Raw genomic sequence first — 18,586 nt, 5'->3', positions numbered from 1 at the left:
TAAAGTACACAAGCATTTTTATAAGGGAATGGTGTTTAAAGAATCGCGGAAGGAGGCCATTCGGCCCCATCGCCTCTGTGCTGGCTCCCTTAAAGAGCCATTCCCTTTCCCCATATCCTTTTAAAGCTTTTTTTTTTCTTTACTTTCTATTTCCCCACTGTTTCTGCTGGGGTATTACATGTCCTAACAATCCTCAGGGCGGGGGAATCCCCTACCCTCTCCTTTCATATATGGCCCAGAAACTCGGGTCTCCACGGGTGAGTACGCGCTGGGTACTCACCTGTAGGCCCAATGAAAGTGCCGGTTTCGTGCATGCACTGCGCATGCGCGGGAAACCGGCACTTCCGGTCCCCTGAAAGAAGGGGTTAAGAGGTGGAACGCGTGCGCCGGAGAGGCAGCGCGTGCGCATCGAACTTACGTTTTTTTTGCAGGTTTCTCCGGGAGGGTAAGTCTCCAGGAGCTATGCTTGTAAAAAGCAGGCACAAGGCCTTCTTTTTACAAGGTAAGTGGTGAATTAATTAAAATTAAAACATTTTTTCCACAGGTTTATTATTTTTAAATACTTTAAAGAAAGGTAAGTTTATTTTTAGCCCCGTTAGAAAATGTAATTAATTTTTTCAAAATTTTAAATTGTTGTTTAAAATAGTTATTTCATGTAATTTATAGTTATTTTAAAAATGTGACTTTAAAATAAAAATTTCTTTGAAGATTTAATGATGTTTTGGGGCTTATAGTATTTATAGGTTTGACAGCTCTTCCTGTCAAACTTATGAATGAAGCATTCCCTGCTACCATTGGCTCTCCATGGCCCACGTGATCCCAGGGGAGGCTTCGAACTAACTGCGCCCCTGGGATACACAAGCACCGCGCGCCGGCAGTTGGAGCAGGCCCAGGATCGGAATCCCACGCGGGCCCACAGCTCAACGGCCGGCGCGCTAGGTAAGTGCAGGTCGGAGGCTTGCACCCGCGGGAAGCCCCCGACCCGAATTTCTGGGCCATTGTTTTACATAAAGAAAGAAAGACTTGCATTTCTACAGCGCCTCAGGAACCCCGCCCGCAAAGCGTTTTACTGCCAATGAAGTACTTTTGAAGTGCAGTCACTGTTGTAATGTGGGAAACGCGGCAGCCAATTGGCGCACAGCAAGCTCCCACAAACAGCAATGTGATAATGACCAGATCATCTGTTTTAGTGATGTTGGTTGAGGGATAAATATTGGCCCCAGGACACCGGGGAGAACTGCCCTGCTCTTCTTCAAAATAGTGCCATGGGTTCTTTTCTGTCCACCCGAGAGAGCAGACGGGGCCTCGGTTTAATGTCTCACCCAAAAGACGGCACCTCCGACAGTGCAGCACTCCCTTAGTATAGCCCCTCCGACAGTGCGGCACTCCCTCAGTACTGCCCCTCCAACAGTGCGGTGCTCCCTCAGTACCGCCCCTCCGACAGTGCGGCGCTCCCTCAGCACTGCCCCTCTGTCAGTGCGGCGCTCCCTCAGTACTGCCCCTCTGACAGTGCGGCGCTCCCTCAGCACTGCCCCTCTGTCAGTGTGGCGCTCCCTCAGTACCGCCCTTCTGACAGTGCGGCGCTCCCTCAGTATCGCCCCTCCGACAGTGCCGCGCTCCCTCAGTACTGCCCCTCCGACAGTGCAGCGCTCCCTCAGTACTGACCCTCCAACAGTGCAGCACTCCCTCAGTACTGCCCCTCCGACAGTGTAGCACTCCCTCAGTACTACCCCTCCGACAGTGCGGCGCTCCCATTAGTACTGCCACTCCGACAGTCCGGCGCACCCTCAGTACTGCCCCTCCGACAGTGCGGCACTTCCTCAGCACTGCCCCTCCGACAGTGTAGCGCTCCCTCAGTACTACCCCTCCGACAGTGCGGCACTTCCTCAGCACTGCCCCTCCGACAGTGCAATGCTCCCTCAGCACTGTTTTAGCCTAGATTTTTGTGCTCGAGTCTCTGGAGTGGGACTATGAACCCACAACCTTCTGACTCAGGCGAGCGTGCGAGCCACGGGTTGACACAGCGCAGAAGGCACACAGAAACAGGCCATTCAGCCCAGCTGGTCCACGCCGGTGTTTTGGTGAGGTTCTTAAATTTCTGCTCTCTTTCTGACTCACAAACCAGTGGGAATAGTTTTTCCCAATTTATCTTATCGAACTCCTTCATAATCTTGCACACTCATATCAGATCTCCACTTACCTAAACTTATCTGCTCTTTAGAAAAAAGCCCACTTCCTCTTGTCTGATAACTAAAGCCTCTCATCCCTGGTATCATCTCCTGTGCAGAGTGAATCTCACCATCAAGAGCCCCTTTCATTGCTATCCTGCACGAATGCACGTACTGGGCTTCAGGTGAGGGCAGAATCGAGCCCTGCTCAGGTGCCTCCTTGTTTGAAAGTCTTTCGACCCGTATCGTTGACACTGAAGAATGGCTGGGATACTTCAGTTATTCTGATCTCCGTGGAACCAAAACTCCCCAACATGATCTCCAAGGTGGGAGTTTATCAGCCCTCACTTTGCCTTGCACCATCATCCCTTTGGTCATTTAATCACTCCTGCCTTCCACCCTATCCCAGACCTCCCCTTTTGTTCTTTCCTCCCATAGAAACATAGAAGATAGGAGCAGGAGTAGGCCATTCGGCCCTTCGAGCCTGCTCCGCCATTCAATGAGATCATGGCTGATCATCCAAACTCAGTACCCTGTCCCTGCCTTCTCCCCATATCCCTTGATCCCTTTAGCCTTAAGAAATATATCTAACTCCTTCTTGAATAGATTTAATGAATTGGCCTCCACTGCCTTCTGTGGTAGAGAATTCCACAGGTTCACCACTCTCTGGGTGAAGAAATTCCTCCTCATCTCTGTCCTAAATGGCTTACCCCTTATCCTTAGACTATGACCCCTGGTTCTGGACTCCCCAGCCATCAGCAACATCCTTCCTGCATCTAGTCTGTCTAGTCATGTTAGAATTTTATACGTTTCAATGAGATCCCCTCTCATTCTTCTAAACTCCAGCGAGTATAAGCCCAATCAACCCAATCTCTCCTCATTCTTCTAAACTTTAGCGAATATAAGCCTAATCGACTCAATCTCTCTCCATACGTCATTCCTGCCACCCCAGGTATCAGTCTGGTGAATCTTCGCTGCACTCCCTCCATGGCAAGAACATCCTTCCTCAGATAAGGCGACCAAAACTGCACACAATACTCAAGGTGTGGTCTCACCAAGGCCCTGTGCAACTGCAGCAAGACATCCTTGCTCCTGTACTCGAATCCTCTCGCTACGAAGGCCAACATACCATTTGCCTTCTTAACCACCTGCTGCACCTGCATGCTTACCTGACCTCAAGACAGAGATCGATAGATTTTCAGACACTGGGGGAATCAAGGGATATGGGGCTCGGGCGGGAAAGTGGAGATCTGGTCAAAAATCAGCCATGATCTTATTAAATGGCGGGGCAGGCTCGAGGGGCCGAATGGCCGACTCCTGCTCCTATTTCTTATGTTCTTTGCAGCAACATCATCTGCTTTGAATAGCTGGGAAACAGTGCAAATCGCTCTTGCTAAGAAATATTCCCCTCATGCTGTGGAAAATTCCACAGGAGTCAGTAAGAGGTGTGGAAACCTTGATAAGATACGCCCTCGTTATAAAAATCTCGCTTTTCCTCCTCAGGTTTCCGTCACAGGGTCGGGTCTGCATACTTGCAATTGCTGCTGTTAATAGCTGACCAATCATTTCAGTTTTATGATAAGGAAGTTAATATTTCAGCACAAAAGCCTCATTGTCAAAAGCTGGACCAGTTTTTGCAGAACCTTTTTCAAAGTAGGGTCATAGAATCCTACAGTGCAGAAGGAGGCCATTGGGCCCATCGTGTCTGTGCCAGCTCTTTGAAAGATTAGTCCCACTCCCCCCAACTCTTTCCCCACAGCCGTGCAATTTTTTTTCTTTTCAACTATTTATCCAATTCCCTTTACTATTGAATCTGCTCCCACCGCCCTTTCAGGCAGCGCGTTCCAGATCACAACAACTCGCTGCGTAAAAAGAATTCTCCTCAATCTCCCCTCTGGTTCTTTTGACAATTATCTTCAATCTGTGTCCTCTGGTTACCGACCCTCCTGCCACTGGAAACAATCCCTCCTTATTTACTCTATCAAAAACCCTCATCATTTTGAACACCTCGATTTAATCTCCCCTTAACCTGCTCTGCTCCAAGGAGAACAACCCCAGTTTCTCTAGTCATCACTAGAATTTCAGTTGGGTAATGGTGACTGTGAGAAATCTTCGCACCATCTCGATTTTAGCTGTGAGGAGGGCCCAGCGATATAATGCTAATATTCTGTCTTTCTACACTTGGGTAGTGCCTGGAGAGAGAGCTTTGAGCTGTTTAACGCTTGGCTGAAGTACTGGTGTCCACATCTGCCACTGCTGGTGGTAGCAACTGCATACAGTTCCGGTCACCGCGTTACAGGAAAGATGTTAACCAAAGGTATTAAGGGATATGGACCAAAGGCGGGTATTTGGAGTTAGGTCGCAGATCAGCCATGATCTCATTGAATGGTGGAACAGGCTCGAGGGGCTGAATGGCCTACTCCTATTCCCATGTTCCTACGTGATCGCACTGGAGATGGTACAGAGGTGATTTACGAGGATGTTGCCAGGACTGGGGAATTTTAGCTCTGAGGAAAGATTGGAAAAGGCTGGGGTTGTTTTCTTTGGAACAGAGGAGGCTGAGGGGAGACCTAATTGAGGTGTATAAAATTATGAGGGGCCTAGATAGAGTGGATAGGAAGGACCAATTTCCCTTAGCAGAGAGGTCAATAACCAGGGGGCATAGATTTAAAGTAATTGGTAGAAGGTTTAGAGGGGATTGGAGGATAAATCTTTTCACCCAGAGGGCGGTGGGGGTCTGGAACTCACTGCCTGAGAGGGTGGGAGAGGCAGAAACCCTCATCACATTTAAAAAGTACTTGGATGTGCACTTGAAGTGCCGTAACCTGCAGGGCTACGGACCAAGAGCTGGGAAGTGGGATTAGGCTGGAGAGCTCTTTGTCGGCCGGCACGGACACGATGGGCCGAATGGCCTCCTTCCGTGCCGTGAATTTCTGTGATTCTATGATTCAATTTGAGCTGATCATTCAGACTAACAGATGACATTAAAGGGTATAGTCGGAGCAAAGTTTTTCCTCTTCCCAGACAGTAAATAAGCTTGGCTACGACAGTGTGCAAAGTGCTAATTCTCGAAGAGTAACTGTAAGTTCATCCAAAACGACACTTGTTATTGGGACATTTAAGTTCATTTCAGCAAATCTCCAACTGACTGATACAAGTTGAGAAGGTTAACGGCAGCTTCCTGTCTTCCAGGACAGCGCACCTTTAGCTAAAAGCGTCGAGACCAAATTAGAGCACTTGCTATCTTTGGGACTTTGCTGTGTATTCACTGGCTAATGTTTACTCATTGCTCCGAGTGCCGCTTCGTACAAACCTGGGCTTGCAACGTCTGGAGGGCAGTGTCCAGTTGCTTTGTTCGTACATTGCCTGCACTGTCTTGGTTAGAACTGCTCAAAGTATCTGCAGCATATGAGAATGGACCAGCCGACATGAGTCTGTATATGTGAGGGTGACTCACTCTGTCGTTGTGTGTGTTTGAGTGATTGTGACTGTGCGACAGTGACTCTGAGTGCGATAGAGAGTGCTCCCATCTGCATGAAAATACTCTCCCGGCCCAACAAGCGCGTGATTTGTTCAGGCGACGATCTCATCACATCCCTCAGGCCTTTGTCCCTCCAGCAACATGCCTGTTTGTCCCATTTGTACTGTCCTCTTCAAGGGCCTCTCCCGGTAATTTATCCCACCGCTCTTTGGGTGAAAATGTCTCCATCTGACTTCCTTCTCACTCCTGATAGGGCGGTGGGATCAGATTCAACAGCGGCAGCCTTCAAAAGGGAATTGGATGAATACTTGAAGGAGAAAAAAAATTGCAGGGATATGGGGAAAGAGCGGGGGGTGGGGGGAGGAGGCTGTAACTGGATTGCTCTTCGGTATCCACTTTGGTGGCAAAAACAGGAAGGCAGGTTATTATCTGAACGGCAATAGATTGGGAGAAGGGGAAGTGCAACGAGACCTGGGTGTCCTTGTGCACCAGTCGCTGAAGGTAAGCATGCAGGTGCAGCAGGCGTTTAAGAAGGCAAATGGTATGTTGGCCTTCGTAGCGAGAGGGTTTAAGTACAGGAACAAGGATGTCTTGCTGCAGTTGTACAGGGCCTCGGCGAGACCACACCTTGAGTATTGTGTGCAGTTTTGGTCGCCTTATCTGAGGAAGGATGTTCTTGCCATGGAGGGAGCGCAGCGAAGATTCACCAGACTGATACCTGGGATGGCAGGAACGACGTATGAGGAGAGATTGGGTCGATTGGGCTTATACTCGCTGGAGTTTAGAAGAATGAGAGGGGATCTCATTGAAACTTATAAAATTCTAACAGGACTAGACAGACTAGATGCAGGAAGGATGTTCCCGATGGCGGGGAAGTCCAGAACCAGGGGTCACAGTCTAAGGATAAGGGGTAAGCCATTTAGGACTGAGATGAAGAGGAATTTCTTCACCCAGAGAGTGGTGAACCTGTGGAATTCTCTACCACATAAGGTAGTGGAGGCCAATTCATTAAATATATTGAAGAAGGAGTTGGATATATTTCTTAAGACTAAAGGGATCAAGGGATATGGGGAGAAGGCAGGGACAGGGTACTGAATTTGGATGATCAGCCATGATCTCATTGAATGGCGGAGCAGGCTCGAGGGGCCGAATGGCCTACTCCTGCTGCTATCTTCTATGTTTCTATGTTTCTTCAAAAGAGCCAGCGCAGACTCAATGGGCCGAATGGCCTCCTTCTGTACTGTGCTATTCTACGATTCTGTAAGTCTCTTTGTACCAGTTTCACGTTGGGCCCTAACTCTGACCTCGAGCTCTGTGTACATTGTGACGGCAGTGATGGTCCGAAGCTTAATGCAGTGGCTCCTCTTTGTGGCCTCTGTAGACGAGCAGTGGGAGTACCCTGTGACGTAAGAAAACTACTAGGCACTTGGTCTAAGCGTTAAACAAAGCTTTAATCAACTGTTTTACAACATGGAGGTCTAGTTGTGTCCTTCACTAGTTCCTGTTAAGAATGTCCTGCGCAAGCTGGGCCCGTGCCCGAGTATTTATACACTCCCTGGACAGCGCCACCCGTAGGCCGCTCAGTATTATTTCATAAGTCTTTCTTACATGAATGACTGATTCATGTCACGCTGTACAATGATCTCAAACGTTTTCCTCATGATAGATGCAAGCCTAACTGATCTATAGTTTCAACAACAACATGTGGAGCCTTTAACGTTAGTAAAAATGTCCCGAGGCGCTTCACAGGAGCGATTATCAAACAAAAATTGTACACCGAGCCACACAAGGAGATATAAGGACAGGTGACCAAAACCTTGGTCAAAGTGGTAGATTTTAAGGAGCGACTTAAAGGGGAAGAAAGAGGCGGAGAGGTTAAGGGAGGGAATTCCAGAGCTTAGGGCCCAGGCAGCTGAAGGCACAATGGTGGAGCGATTAAAGTGGGAGTGGGGGGACCAGAATTGAAGGAGCGCAGAGATCTCGGGGGCATTGTAGGGCTGGAGGAGGTTACGGAAATCGGGAGAGGCGAGGCCATGGAGGGATTTGAAAACAAGGATGATGATGTAAGAAAACTCACTGAGCCCTTGGTTTGAGTATAAAACAAGGCTTTAATCAACTGTTTCACAACCATGAGGTTCTAGTTACATCACTAGTTCCTGGTTACAGAAACGTCCTGAGCAAGCTGGGCCCACGCCCGAGTATTTATACTCCTTGGACGGCGCCACCAGCTGGCCGCCAAGTGTTATTTCATGAGTCCATTCCTTCATGAATGATAAGATTCATGGCAGATGAGAATTTAAAAATCGAGGTGCAGCCAGATCAGGAGCCAATTTAGGTCAGCGAGCACAGGTATCGGTTCAAGTATCATTCCTCTTTGGCAATAACATTTACTGTCCTCCATTCCTCAAGCACGGCTCTTGTGTTCATGGAGCTTGTTATAAATCTCATCATCAGCAAGAAACTACTCCTGAAATAATGCTGGACGGCCAGCTGGTGGCGCCGTCCAAGGAGTATAAATACTCGGGCGTGGGCCCAGCTTGTCCAGGGACATTTTGTAAGACAAGGAACTAGTGAAGTACAACTAGACCTCCATGTTCTGAAACAAGTTGATTAAAGCCTTGCTTTATACTCCAACCAAGTGCGTAGTGAGTTTTATTACATCAGAGCTCTTAAAAATGTTAACCAGAACCAGTCCTATTTCTCCGCTTTATAAAGGCAATTTTTTCCCCCCACTGCTTTCTCCCTTGCCTGCCTCCTCGGAAGGTGTTGACTCCGAGCTCCCCGCAAGCACCAGGTGCCCGCAAACTACAGTTGCCAACCCTGGTTGGACGTATTACAGGAGGTTCCGTCACATGTCCTCCCACCTCCTTAGCGCCCCACCCGGTCAAACAGCCTTTACCGCCCACCCCGCCAAGCCAATGGGGGCGAAATTGCTGGAACTTCATCAGAGCGCTAACCTTTTGCAATTTGAAATGCTGCTGCTTCAGCTCTGCTTCCAAGGAGGTTGAAGTCACCCCCCCCCCCCCCCCTCTGTCTCGAGTTGACATTTAGACCACGTAAGATGTCACCCGTTTTGTACACCTCACTAGCCTGGGGTGTCACTTCTTGCTTATTCAAGTTGACTACCTGGCATTTAGCTTGTAGCTGAAGTCTCTGAGAGTTTCCGGAGAAATCCATGTTTGACTAATTTGATCGGGAGGTAATTTGTGGGATTGGGGAAAAGGGGAAAATACCTCCTCAATTTGTGAATTCTGGATAACAACATTGAATGATTGCTTAGTAAACACTGCCGCAGTGCTCTTGAATAACTTCAAAGACAAATAATTATCTTGCTTGGTGTACTATAATTTGCACAAATAAAGCACACTAATGCATCAGATTCTTGATGATTTTTAAATAAAATTTGAGGGTTAATCGCAACAATCTACATCTGTGCTGTTAAATCAACAACAACATGCATTTTAATACAGACTTTAATGTAGCAAATGGCTTTGTGTCCCCTCCACCGCCTCCGAGGCGATAACCGCGCCTCCCGTGAAATTCGGCGGGAGGTTAGTGGCGGCGCTACCGGTCATCGCCCCGATCCCCCTGCCCCCGGAGATCGTGACATCATCTCCGGGCGCATCGGACCCCGTTGGCGCCCCCAGTGAAAAATTCCCCTTTTCTTGCCTGCCTGTGTGGCGCCTCTGGGTCTTTTTTTTAGCGGCAGGCGAGGAGGCCTGCGGAGGAGCACTATTTAAAGGCGTCCGCCACTGGTTGTCGTTTGCGTCGGCCAGGGCATCGAGCGTTTTTGCCGCTCGAAAGCAAAGAGCCCTTTTGATTGCTGGAAGCGTTTCTGAGATTTCAGAGCTTGCTGCTGAATAAGGAATCTTCATTTGCACTAGGGCGCGATCTGTTGGTTATTAGGCAGTCCTCCTCAGAGCAATGAAAAGGGGGTCCGCATTACAACAGCGGCCACCCTTCAAAAAGTACTTCATTGGCTGTAAAGCGCTTTGAGACGTCCGGTGGTCATGGGAGGCGCTGGAGAAACACGAGTCTTTCTTTTTTTTTTCAGTATGTGCCCGTTCCCCTTGAAACAAGCAAAGCTGCAAAGGAGCATCTGGTGAAATGATCGGAATTCCCCTTTAAGAGCTGGAAAGAAGCGGCGCGAGCGATCATAGAAACATAGAAGATAGGAGCAGGAGTCGGCCATTCGGCCCCTCGAGCCTGCTCTGCCATTCAATGAGATCATGGCTGATCATCCAAATTCAGTACCCTGTCCCTGCCTTCTCCCCATATCCCTTGATCCCTTTAGCCTTAAGAAATATATCTAACTCCTTCTTGAATATATTTAATGAATTTGCCTCAACTGCCTTCTGTGGTAGAGAATTCCACAGGTTCACCACTCTCTGGGTGAAGAAATTCCTCCTCATCTCTGTCCTAAATGGCTTACCCCTTATCCTTAGACTGTGACCCCTGGTTCTGGACTCCCCGACCATCGGGAACAGCCTTCCTGCATCTAGTCTGTCTAGTCCTGTTAGAATTTTATAAGTTTCAATGAGATCCCCTCTCATTCTTCTAAACTCCAGCGAGTATAAACCCAATCGACCCAATCTCTCCTCATACGTCATTCCTGCCATCCCAGGTATCAGTCTGGTGAATCTTCACTGCACTCCCTCCATGGCAAGAACATCCTTCCTCCGATCAAATCCATTCGGGAACTCACCCGAAACTCGGCAGCTCCCCGGCTTCAGCGCCCCACTGAGGACACCAGCCCATGGTTTAGCGCCCCTCTCCCTTCCTGGGTCGATGTCAGGGGATTTCGGGGGGGTCCAGAATCGTTAGCGCCGGGCGCGAACTTTTCAAACTGGATGGTTAGCACCCCCTCAACGAGCCCTCTCGGGGAACGCCGCCCCCAATTGATAAATAAACGTATTCAACGAAAATGGAAAAAAAAAGATTTTTCTCCCGGGTTGTGCTCGCTGCAGTGACCCGCAGATTAATATTTAATTCCGCGACAATCCAGGAGGATTGGCAACCCTATCGTCAAACCCCCCGACAGAGATAGAAGACTCCCTCTTCAATCAAAGAAAGCGTTCCTGTCAAATCTTTTTCACAAACCCCCGCCCCCGCCCCTTTAAGTCATGGTGTTGCTTTGATAGGCAACATTCCAACGGTTAACATCACTCTCACACTCTCACCGACTGTCGAAAAAATATCGTTTAGCATCAACAAGAAGCATCCGTTAGTAAATAAATATAAACAACAATATTAAAAGGGGGAGAGAGGAGGGCGCCTTTCTAGTCGTGTACGGAGACTAAAATGAATTCTCACCACGATTCCGCCTCCAATAAGCCCTCCGAGATACAGGACCTCCGGGGTCATTTGGCTGGGGACCTCCACATATTCCACCTTGAAGTTGGGGAAGAAGAGGAAGATGTTGGCCACAACACACAGGAGAGCGAGGGGGTACAAGGAGACCCCGATACACTTGGCGCATTTTCCCGTGCACATTCTCCTCGAAGGTTGCTGGGCAGGTACAAGAAGGGCACCAGACGGAATCTGTCTGGTTTTATCGACAAGGGGCTGGTGACAGAGTTTCCTATCGAGCTGATGTTACACTTTCCTGTTGCAGAGGGCAAGGCTTCTGACTCGCGTCACCAATGAATGTGCAGAAAATCTGTGTGGGGGTAGGGGAGGAGGGGGGTTTCTTGCTCCTTATCTCCCTTATCTCTTCTTTGTTTACTTTTTACTCTTTCCTCACGCATGCCTACCAACGCTGGAAGAGCAAAAACCAAAGTTAGAGAGAGAAGAATGAGAGAGCAAAGGTTGGATACCAAAGCCTTGAACAACAATCAGCACAAGTAGAGCAATTGGGTTTTTATTTCCGTCCAAAAATGATTAACACCTGGGGAGAAAAAAATAAGAACTCAGGTTACAGTAAGGGAGATCCCCGCATATAGAAACACTCACTTCCCTGTTACTTGGATCAGCATGTCGGGGGCGATTTTAACCCCACTCGCCCAGCAGAAACCTGGCGGGTGGGCAGTTAAAATCATTGAGACCCGACTGTAATTTTAACTCAGGCCTGAGCAGGGAATCCACCTGGATTTAAAAACGGGGCCATTTAATGTATTTTTTTTAACTTTCTGGCAGCAATTCCCCCCCTCTCCCAGGAGCAATCTCCGCCCCCCTCTGCAGTGGGGAAAGAGTTAAACTGACATCACTGGCAGTTTCACTGAATGGTGTAATAAAGACCATACTTTGCAGTAGTAAGCTTTTTCTAAGTTGCTGAATTGGCAGTGGAGATAACCTAGCAGGACGTGGAAACCATAAGAGGCCGAAGAGGATGTAAGTTCTGTTCTGGCAGGAAAGTAAAACAATGAGTTGGAAGTAAAAGAGGCCGAGAGAGGCAGGAAAGGAGGACAATGAGTCAGAAACATAGAAACATAGAAGATAGGAGCAGGAGTAGGCCATTCGGCCCCTCGAGCCTACTCCGCCATTCAATGCGATCATGGCTGACCATCCAAACTCAGTACCCTGTCCCTGCCTTCTCCCCATAGCCCTTGATCCCTTTAGCCTCAAGAAACATATCCAACTCCTTCTTGAATATATTTAATGACTTGGCCTCAACTGCCTTCTGTGGTAGAGAATTCCACAGGTTCACCACTCTCTGGGTGAAGAAATTCCTCCTCATCGCAGTCCTAAATGGCTTACCCCTTATCCTTAGACTGTGACCTCTGGTTCTGGACTCCCCGCCATCGGGAACATCCTTCCTGCATCTAGTCTGTCTAGTCCTGTTAGAATTTTATAAGTTTCAATGAGATCCCCTCTCATTCTTCTAAACTCCAGCGCGTATAAGCCCAATCGACCCAACCTCTCCTCATACGTCATTCCTGCCATCCCAGGTATCAGTCTGGTGAATCTTCGCTGCACTCCCTCCGTGGCAAGAACATCCTTCCTCAGATAAGGCGACCAAAACTGCACACAATACTCAAGGTGTGGTCTCACCAAGGCCCTGTACAACTGCAGCAAGACATCCTTGTTCCTGTACTAGAATCCTCTCGCTACGAAGGCCAATATACCATTTGCCTTCTTAACCACCTGCTGCACTGCATGCTTACTTTCAGCGACTGGTGCACAAGGACACCCAGGTCTCATTGCACTTCCCCTTCTCCCAATCTATTGCCATTAGATAATAATCTTCCTTCCTGTTTTTGCCACCAAAGTGGATAACCTCGCATTTATCCAGATTATACTGCATCTGCCATGCATCTGCCCAATCACCCAACCTGTCCAAATCATACTGGAGTTTCTCGGCATCCTCCTCACAGCGCACACGCCCACCCAGCTTTGTGTCGTCTGCAAACTTGGAAATATTACATCTAGTTCCCTTGTCTAGATCATTAATATATATTGTGAATAGCTGGGGTCCTAGCACCGATCCCTGCGGTACCCCACTAGTTACTGCCTGCCACTCGGAAAAAGTGTGGCTCCCCACTAGTCATTGCCTGCCACTCGGAAAAATTGAGGCCCGACTGTAATTTTAATTCAGGCCTGATCAGGGAATCCACCAGGATTTAAAATCGGGGACATTTAATGTATTTTTAAAAAACTTTCTGGCAACAATTCCCCCTCTCCCAGGAGCAATCTCCGCCCCCCCCCACCACCCTGCAGTGGGGAAAGAGTTAAACTGACATCGCTGGCAGTTTCACTGAATGGTGTAATAAAGACCATACTTTGCAGTAGTAAGCTTTTTCTAAGTTGCTGAATTGGCAGTGGAGATAACATAGTCAGACGTGGAAACCGTAAGAGGCCGAAGAGGATGTAAGTTCTGTTCTGGCAGGAAAGTAAAACAATGAAATAACAACAAAAAATGCTGGAAAAACTCAGCAGGCCAGGCAACATCCGTGGAGAGAAAATAGAGTCAACGTTTCGGGTCAAACCCTTTGTCAAGACTGAAGGCCAGGCTGGGAGAGAACAAAAGAGAAGTGAAGAGACATTAAGAGGTATTCAAAATGAGACGAGCTGGTGATAGGACTGGTGGAGACAAAAGACGGCTCTAGATTAGGTGTGAAATGCGCTGGCAGAATGAGAGACAGCTGCCATGTGGGAGAGAGAAAAAAGAGGGGGGAGGGCCAAAACAAAGGTGTGGATAAAATATAAGTAAAAATGTAATGGGGGCCGAGGTTATGATCTGAAATTGTTGAACTCGATATTGAGTCCGGAAGGCTGTAAAGTGCCTAATAGGAAGATGAGGTGCTGTTCCTCGAGTTTACGCTGAGCTTCCGTGGAACAAGTAAAACAATGAGTTGGAAGTAAAAGAGGCCGAGAGAGGCAGGAAAGGAGGACAATGAGTCAGAAGTACAATATTGATGAGACCCCATCTGGCATAAACAGAGGTCATAGGTGCAACAACAGCTTGGGGGATAACGGTCGATAATAAAGGCGTTACTTTAATGTAACGCGGCATAGGCAACCAGTCAGTGACGACGCATGCGGGCCAAGGTCCAATCAGGTGGCAGGAATGAATTTTGACGTGTGTTGTAATGTATAAAAATGTAGTGTTTGCTGTACCAATTTGGACAAAGTCTGGCTAAGACAGTGCAGACTGTTTCCCCACCGGTGCAATAAAGACAACTTGACTATCGATCTACAACCTTGTGTCGAGTGTTGGTTTAAAATACTCCACAACATCCCCCTACCCCCCATACATACAGTGTCAGCCGGGATTATGTGCTCAAGTCCTGGTGGTCAAAAGTGGTACTCTCAGTAAATTCTATCAATAACCTTGCTGATGGTCTGATCGCTAATAATCGTGCACGCTGCGCAACCTTTACACCGCAGCAACAAACGGGAACGGTAGCGTAGTGGTTATGTCACTGGGCTAGTAATCCAGAGGCCTGGACTAAGGATCCGGAGACATGAATTCGAATCCCACCACGGCAGCTGGGGAATTTAAATTCAGTTAATTAAATAAAAATCTGGAATAAAAAGCTAGTATCAGCAATGGTGACCATGAAACTACCGGATTGTCGTAAAAACCCATCTGGTTTATCGGGAGGGAAATCTACTGGCCTATATGTGACTCCAGACCCATAGCAATGTGGTTGACTCTTAACTGCCCTCTGAAATGGCCCAGCGAGCCACTCAAGGGCAATTAGGGATGGGCAATAAATGCTAGCCTTGCCAGCAACAACCACATCCCATGAACAATGGTGTCGTAAAAACCCATCTGGTTCACTAATGCCCTTTAGGGAAGGAAATCTGCTGTTCTTACCTGGTCTGGCCTATATGTGACTCCAGACTCACAGCAATTGGCTCTTAACTGCCCTCTGAGCAAGCCACTCAGTTGTATTAAACTGCTACGAAAAATAAGAAGAATAAAACCGGACGGACCACGCGGCACCGGCTACAGACACGACAACGGCACACCCAGCCCAGTCGACCCTGCAAAATCCTCCTCACCAACATCTGAGGACTTGTGTTAAAATTGGGAGAGCTGTCCCACAGACTAGTCAAGCAACAGCCTGACACAGTCGTACTCACAGAATCATACCCGGGAGAGTTCAAAAGCAGCAGGAGCAGAGCGAGAGCGCCAAAATCCGGGAGGCAGCGGGAGCAGAGTGAGAGCGCCGAATCCCGGGAGAGTCCAAAAGCAGCGGGAGCAGCTGAGATACAAAGGACTGGTGAGTGTAAAGAAGGAAAAAGTAATCGAAGTGTGACGTTACCAGAAAGCAGGTTAAGTGATTGGTTGGTGAGTATTTCTCGCATTTTTTCCAAACTTGAGAGTCTAAATTTAAGTGCCTTGGTGTAGATTAAAATATATACGTGTTCCAAATTTATAACCTAATTAATTAATTGAGATGGGAGACCAGGCAATGTCTTGTTGTTGTTGCATGTGGGAGCTGGTGGACACCATTGAGGTCCAAGGCGACCACATCTGCAGCAAATGTTGGCTGCTCGAGGAACTTCGGCTCAGAGTTGATGAGCTGGAGTCAGAGCTTCGGACACTGCGATACATCAGGGAGGGGGAGCGTTACCAGGACACTATGTTCCAGGAGGCAGTCACACCCACTAGAATAATTACTTCCAATTTGGCCCATGGTCAGGGACAGGAGGGTGTGACTACAAGCGAGGTAGGTTTTGGGATCCAGGAGGTAGTGATGGAGGAGCCTCAGTCCTAGACCTTGTCCAACAGGTACGAGATTCTTGCTCCCTGTGTGGACGAGGCCAGGGACCGCAGGGAGGATGAGCAAACTGACCACAGCACTGTGGTACAGGGAGCCATTCGAGTGGGGGGAGCAAAAAGAAATGTTGTAGTGATTGGGGACAGTATAGTGAGGGGGATAGATACTGTTCTCTGCAGCCGAGAGCGTGAGTCCCGAAGGCTGTGTTGCCTGCCCGGTGCCAGGGTTAAGGGCATCTCCTTTGGGCTGGAGAGAAACTTGGAGTGGGAGGGGTGTAAAGTCTGTGGGTTGTTTAGTTAATTAATACACAGACTACCAGAGTAACTTAAAACAGGACTTTACTATTCGAAGGTCAGGGCGGTGTGGTCACCGTCGGTATTACAGTATACAGAAGCCAACAAAGTAGTGCCACACCTAAAATAGTTCTCTTAAAGGTGAACGGTTACATACAATGATTTTCTTAAAGGTAGACGGATACATACACTACAATCCTCCCTTTTTAGCTTACAACATACTTAGTCCCCCATTAAACATAACATATATTCAACTTCATGTAAAACAATTCACAGGTATAATCTATGCGGGAAACAGTTTACAGATTCAGTCTCTGCGGGAACAGCTCACAGATTCAGTCTCTGGTCTTGACTCGGTCCGAACAACATCTCTGTGGTGTAGCCGGTTCACATTGCTAGCGTGACTCATCCAATAGTCTTTCCCTTGACTTAACAGCTTGAACTTCCGTCCTGCTGAACTAGCAGTGCTGACTTTTACAAACAGCTGGACTGCCTTGGTAATTTTTCCTACTTGCCAACTGATTTGGCTCCCTTCGTAGGGCCCACGTACATGATCTGGTAGAAGTGATAATGATTTAGATGGTTATCACCTTCTGCTTCGTCTTTTTCTTTTCTGCTTCTTGGAGACTCTCGGGGCTCCCTTATCAGCTGCCAGCTGTAGCGCCACCATCTCCCTATGTTCCTTAGACTTTAAGTGCTTCATCCTGATTTCTGCACTTTGGGAGTTTTCATCACAAGCTGGGCAGACCAAGTCCTCGTAATATTCCGTGTCACTCAACAGGTCATGGTAATATTCGGTGTCGTCCTGAACTAGTCTAGCGGGAGGGCCTGCTACTTCTTCCTTACCCAACTGGACGTTAGCCAACTGTTGTTCCCTCCCTAGACATCTTTCCTGAAGAGACTTCTTCATGCGTTCATATTCATCCCGCTCTTCCTGGGTTTCCTGCAAATCCTTCACTAATGACCTCATTTGTGATTTCAACACTTCCCCTTCCATCGGGGATTGATTGATCGGGCTATTCAATCCTTCTACTGGAGCAGCTGTTTCAACATTCTGTTGTTCACATAGACGTGATTCAGCGTACTTTTGGCATCCCAGTAAAATCTGTGTTGCAACCTCAGCTATTTCCATAACTTTTGAGAGCTCCGAACTCCTTCCCTTTGAAGATTGAAGCTCGTGTTCAGATTGTTCCCATTGCAGAGTCTTGTCCCTCAGCATATGAAGGAGTTGGCTGACCGTTAACTCTTCCACGGGAACACTGTGGATCAGAGTCTTCTCCATTTCATCCACCTTTCCCTCCAATGCTTTCACCTTCTTTTCCTCTTGTACTTTGGCTTTCAGCGCTCGGAGAAGTTGCACCTTGATGCGCTCTAGCTCATGTTCAGGGGCCATTCTTACAGTCTCTGTGTTTCTTACAGTTTCCTTTTCTTCCACTGAAAGGATTCCCAGTTGAATCTGTTCTTCAAGTTGTTGAACCTCGGTCATTGCCGCCTCATATTTGTCTTGGGTTTCCTTCAATATTTTTATGAGTTCTTGGACATCTTGTCTTTCATGTTCTGCCATGTCTTTCACCTCTAATTTCTCATCTATGGATGGAACTTCTACCGATGAGTCTGTCTTGGCCTTGAGCTCATCAAGAATTTCCTGCAGCCTTTGGACTTCTTGCTCATGTTCAACCTTTAGTTGCTCATATGCTTCTGCTGAAACTAGCTTTTCGGAGGTTGCCAAGTTAATCCCCTCCAGGATTGTAGCCTGGGCCTGTTCATACTGTTCCTTCAACTTCTCAAACTCTGCTTGTAAGGAGTCGTAGAGAAGAACGGGAATAAAATCCTGGCTTCCTGAAGATTCCTCTTCCTTTGCTCCTTCCTGCAAATATTCTAACTCCTGAACAGCATAAGGGAGATGTGATCGGTAATTGGTCACAATGGCTCTATGGTCGCTCTCTGCTTGAGCTAGCTGCTTCTGTTGTCTTTCCAGATTCTCCCATTCGGTGTCATAGAACTTTTTCATTGTTTTCATTTCTTGTTCGGGACGGTAACTCACTTGTTCTACTTGCTGTCGTAATTTGAAATAAAGTTGAGTCCGAGCTCGGTGTTCGTCAGTCATGGATATGTCCGTAAACTGAACAGACTCAGAATTCTCTGTCAAACTATGTTGTCGTTGTTCGGTGGAGTTCTGTTCTGAAACTTTGTTCTTCTCTGGAGCATAAGCCTTTATGCATGCCTTCGTTCTTCCAACCTTAGTCGGCAAGTCCATTTTAGCCTTGTCTTTCATATTTGGGTTGGTCTTATCGTCATCCGTTTCAGAATCTGAGCTGATTGCCTGCACCGAGTCCTCACTCGTTATGGCTTTTAGATAGTGCCATTCCATGTCTATTTTCTTGATCCACTCCCGTCCCAGAAGTGGTGGTCCTCCCTCAGGTAGTACGTATAAGTTCATTCTTGGGTGTTCTTTACCCCCATCTCTCACCTTGA

General features: G+C 47.8%; 1 protein-coding gene across 1 annotated transcript in view; it reads right to left on the bottom strand.

Moving 5' to 3' along the window:
• tm4sf21b (transmembrane 4 L six family member 21b) overlaps positions 1 to 11,255 on the bottom strand; it is a 34,119-nt gene extending 22,864 nt beyond the window's left edge. The window contains exon 1 of the mRNA XM_085977488.1: positions 10,963 to 11,255. Within this exon, the coding sequence (XP_085833614.1) occupies positions 10,963 to 11,142 (180 nt within the window). The 5' untranslated portion in view covers positions 11,143 to 11,255. The remainder of the gene's footprint in view (positions 1 to 10,962) is intronic.
• Between the last annotated feature and the right edge of the window lie 7,331 nt (positions 11,256 to 18,586).

This window comes from Somniosus microcephalus, unplaced genomic scaffold, assembly GCF_052327205.1.
Source record: "Somniosus microcephalus isolate GS21.2 unplaced genomic scaffold, FLI_Smic_1.0 unresolved_chr4, whole genome shotgun sequence".
NCBI lineage: Eukaryota > Metazoa > Chordata > Chondrichthyes > Squaliformes > Somniosidae > Somniosus > Somniosus microcephalus.
The sequence above is the reverse complement of the archived record's forward strand: the minus strand, read 5'-3'. Positions and strand labels throughout refer to the sequence as shown.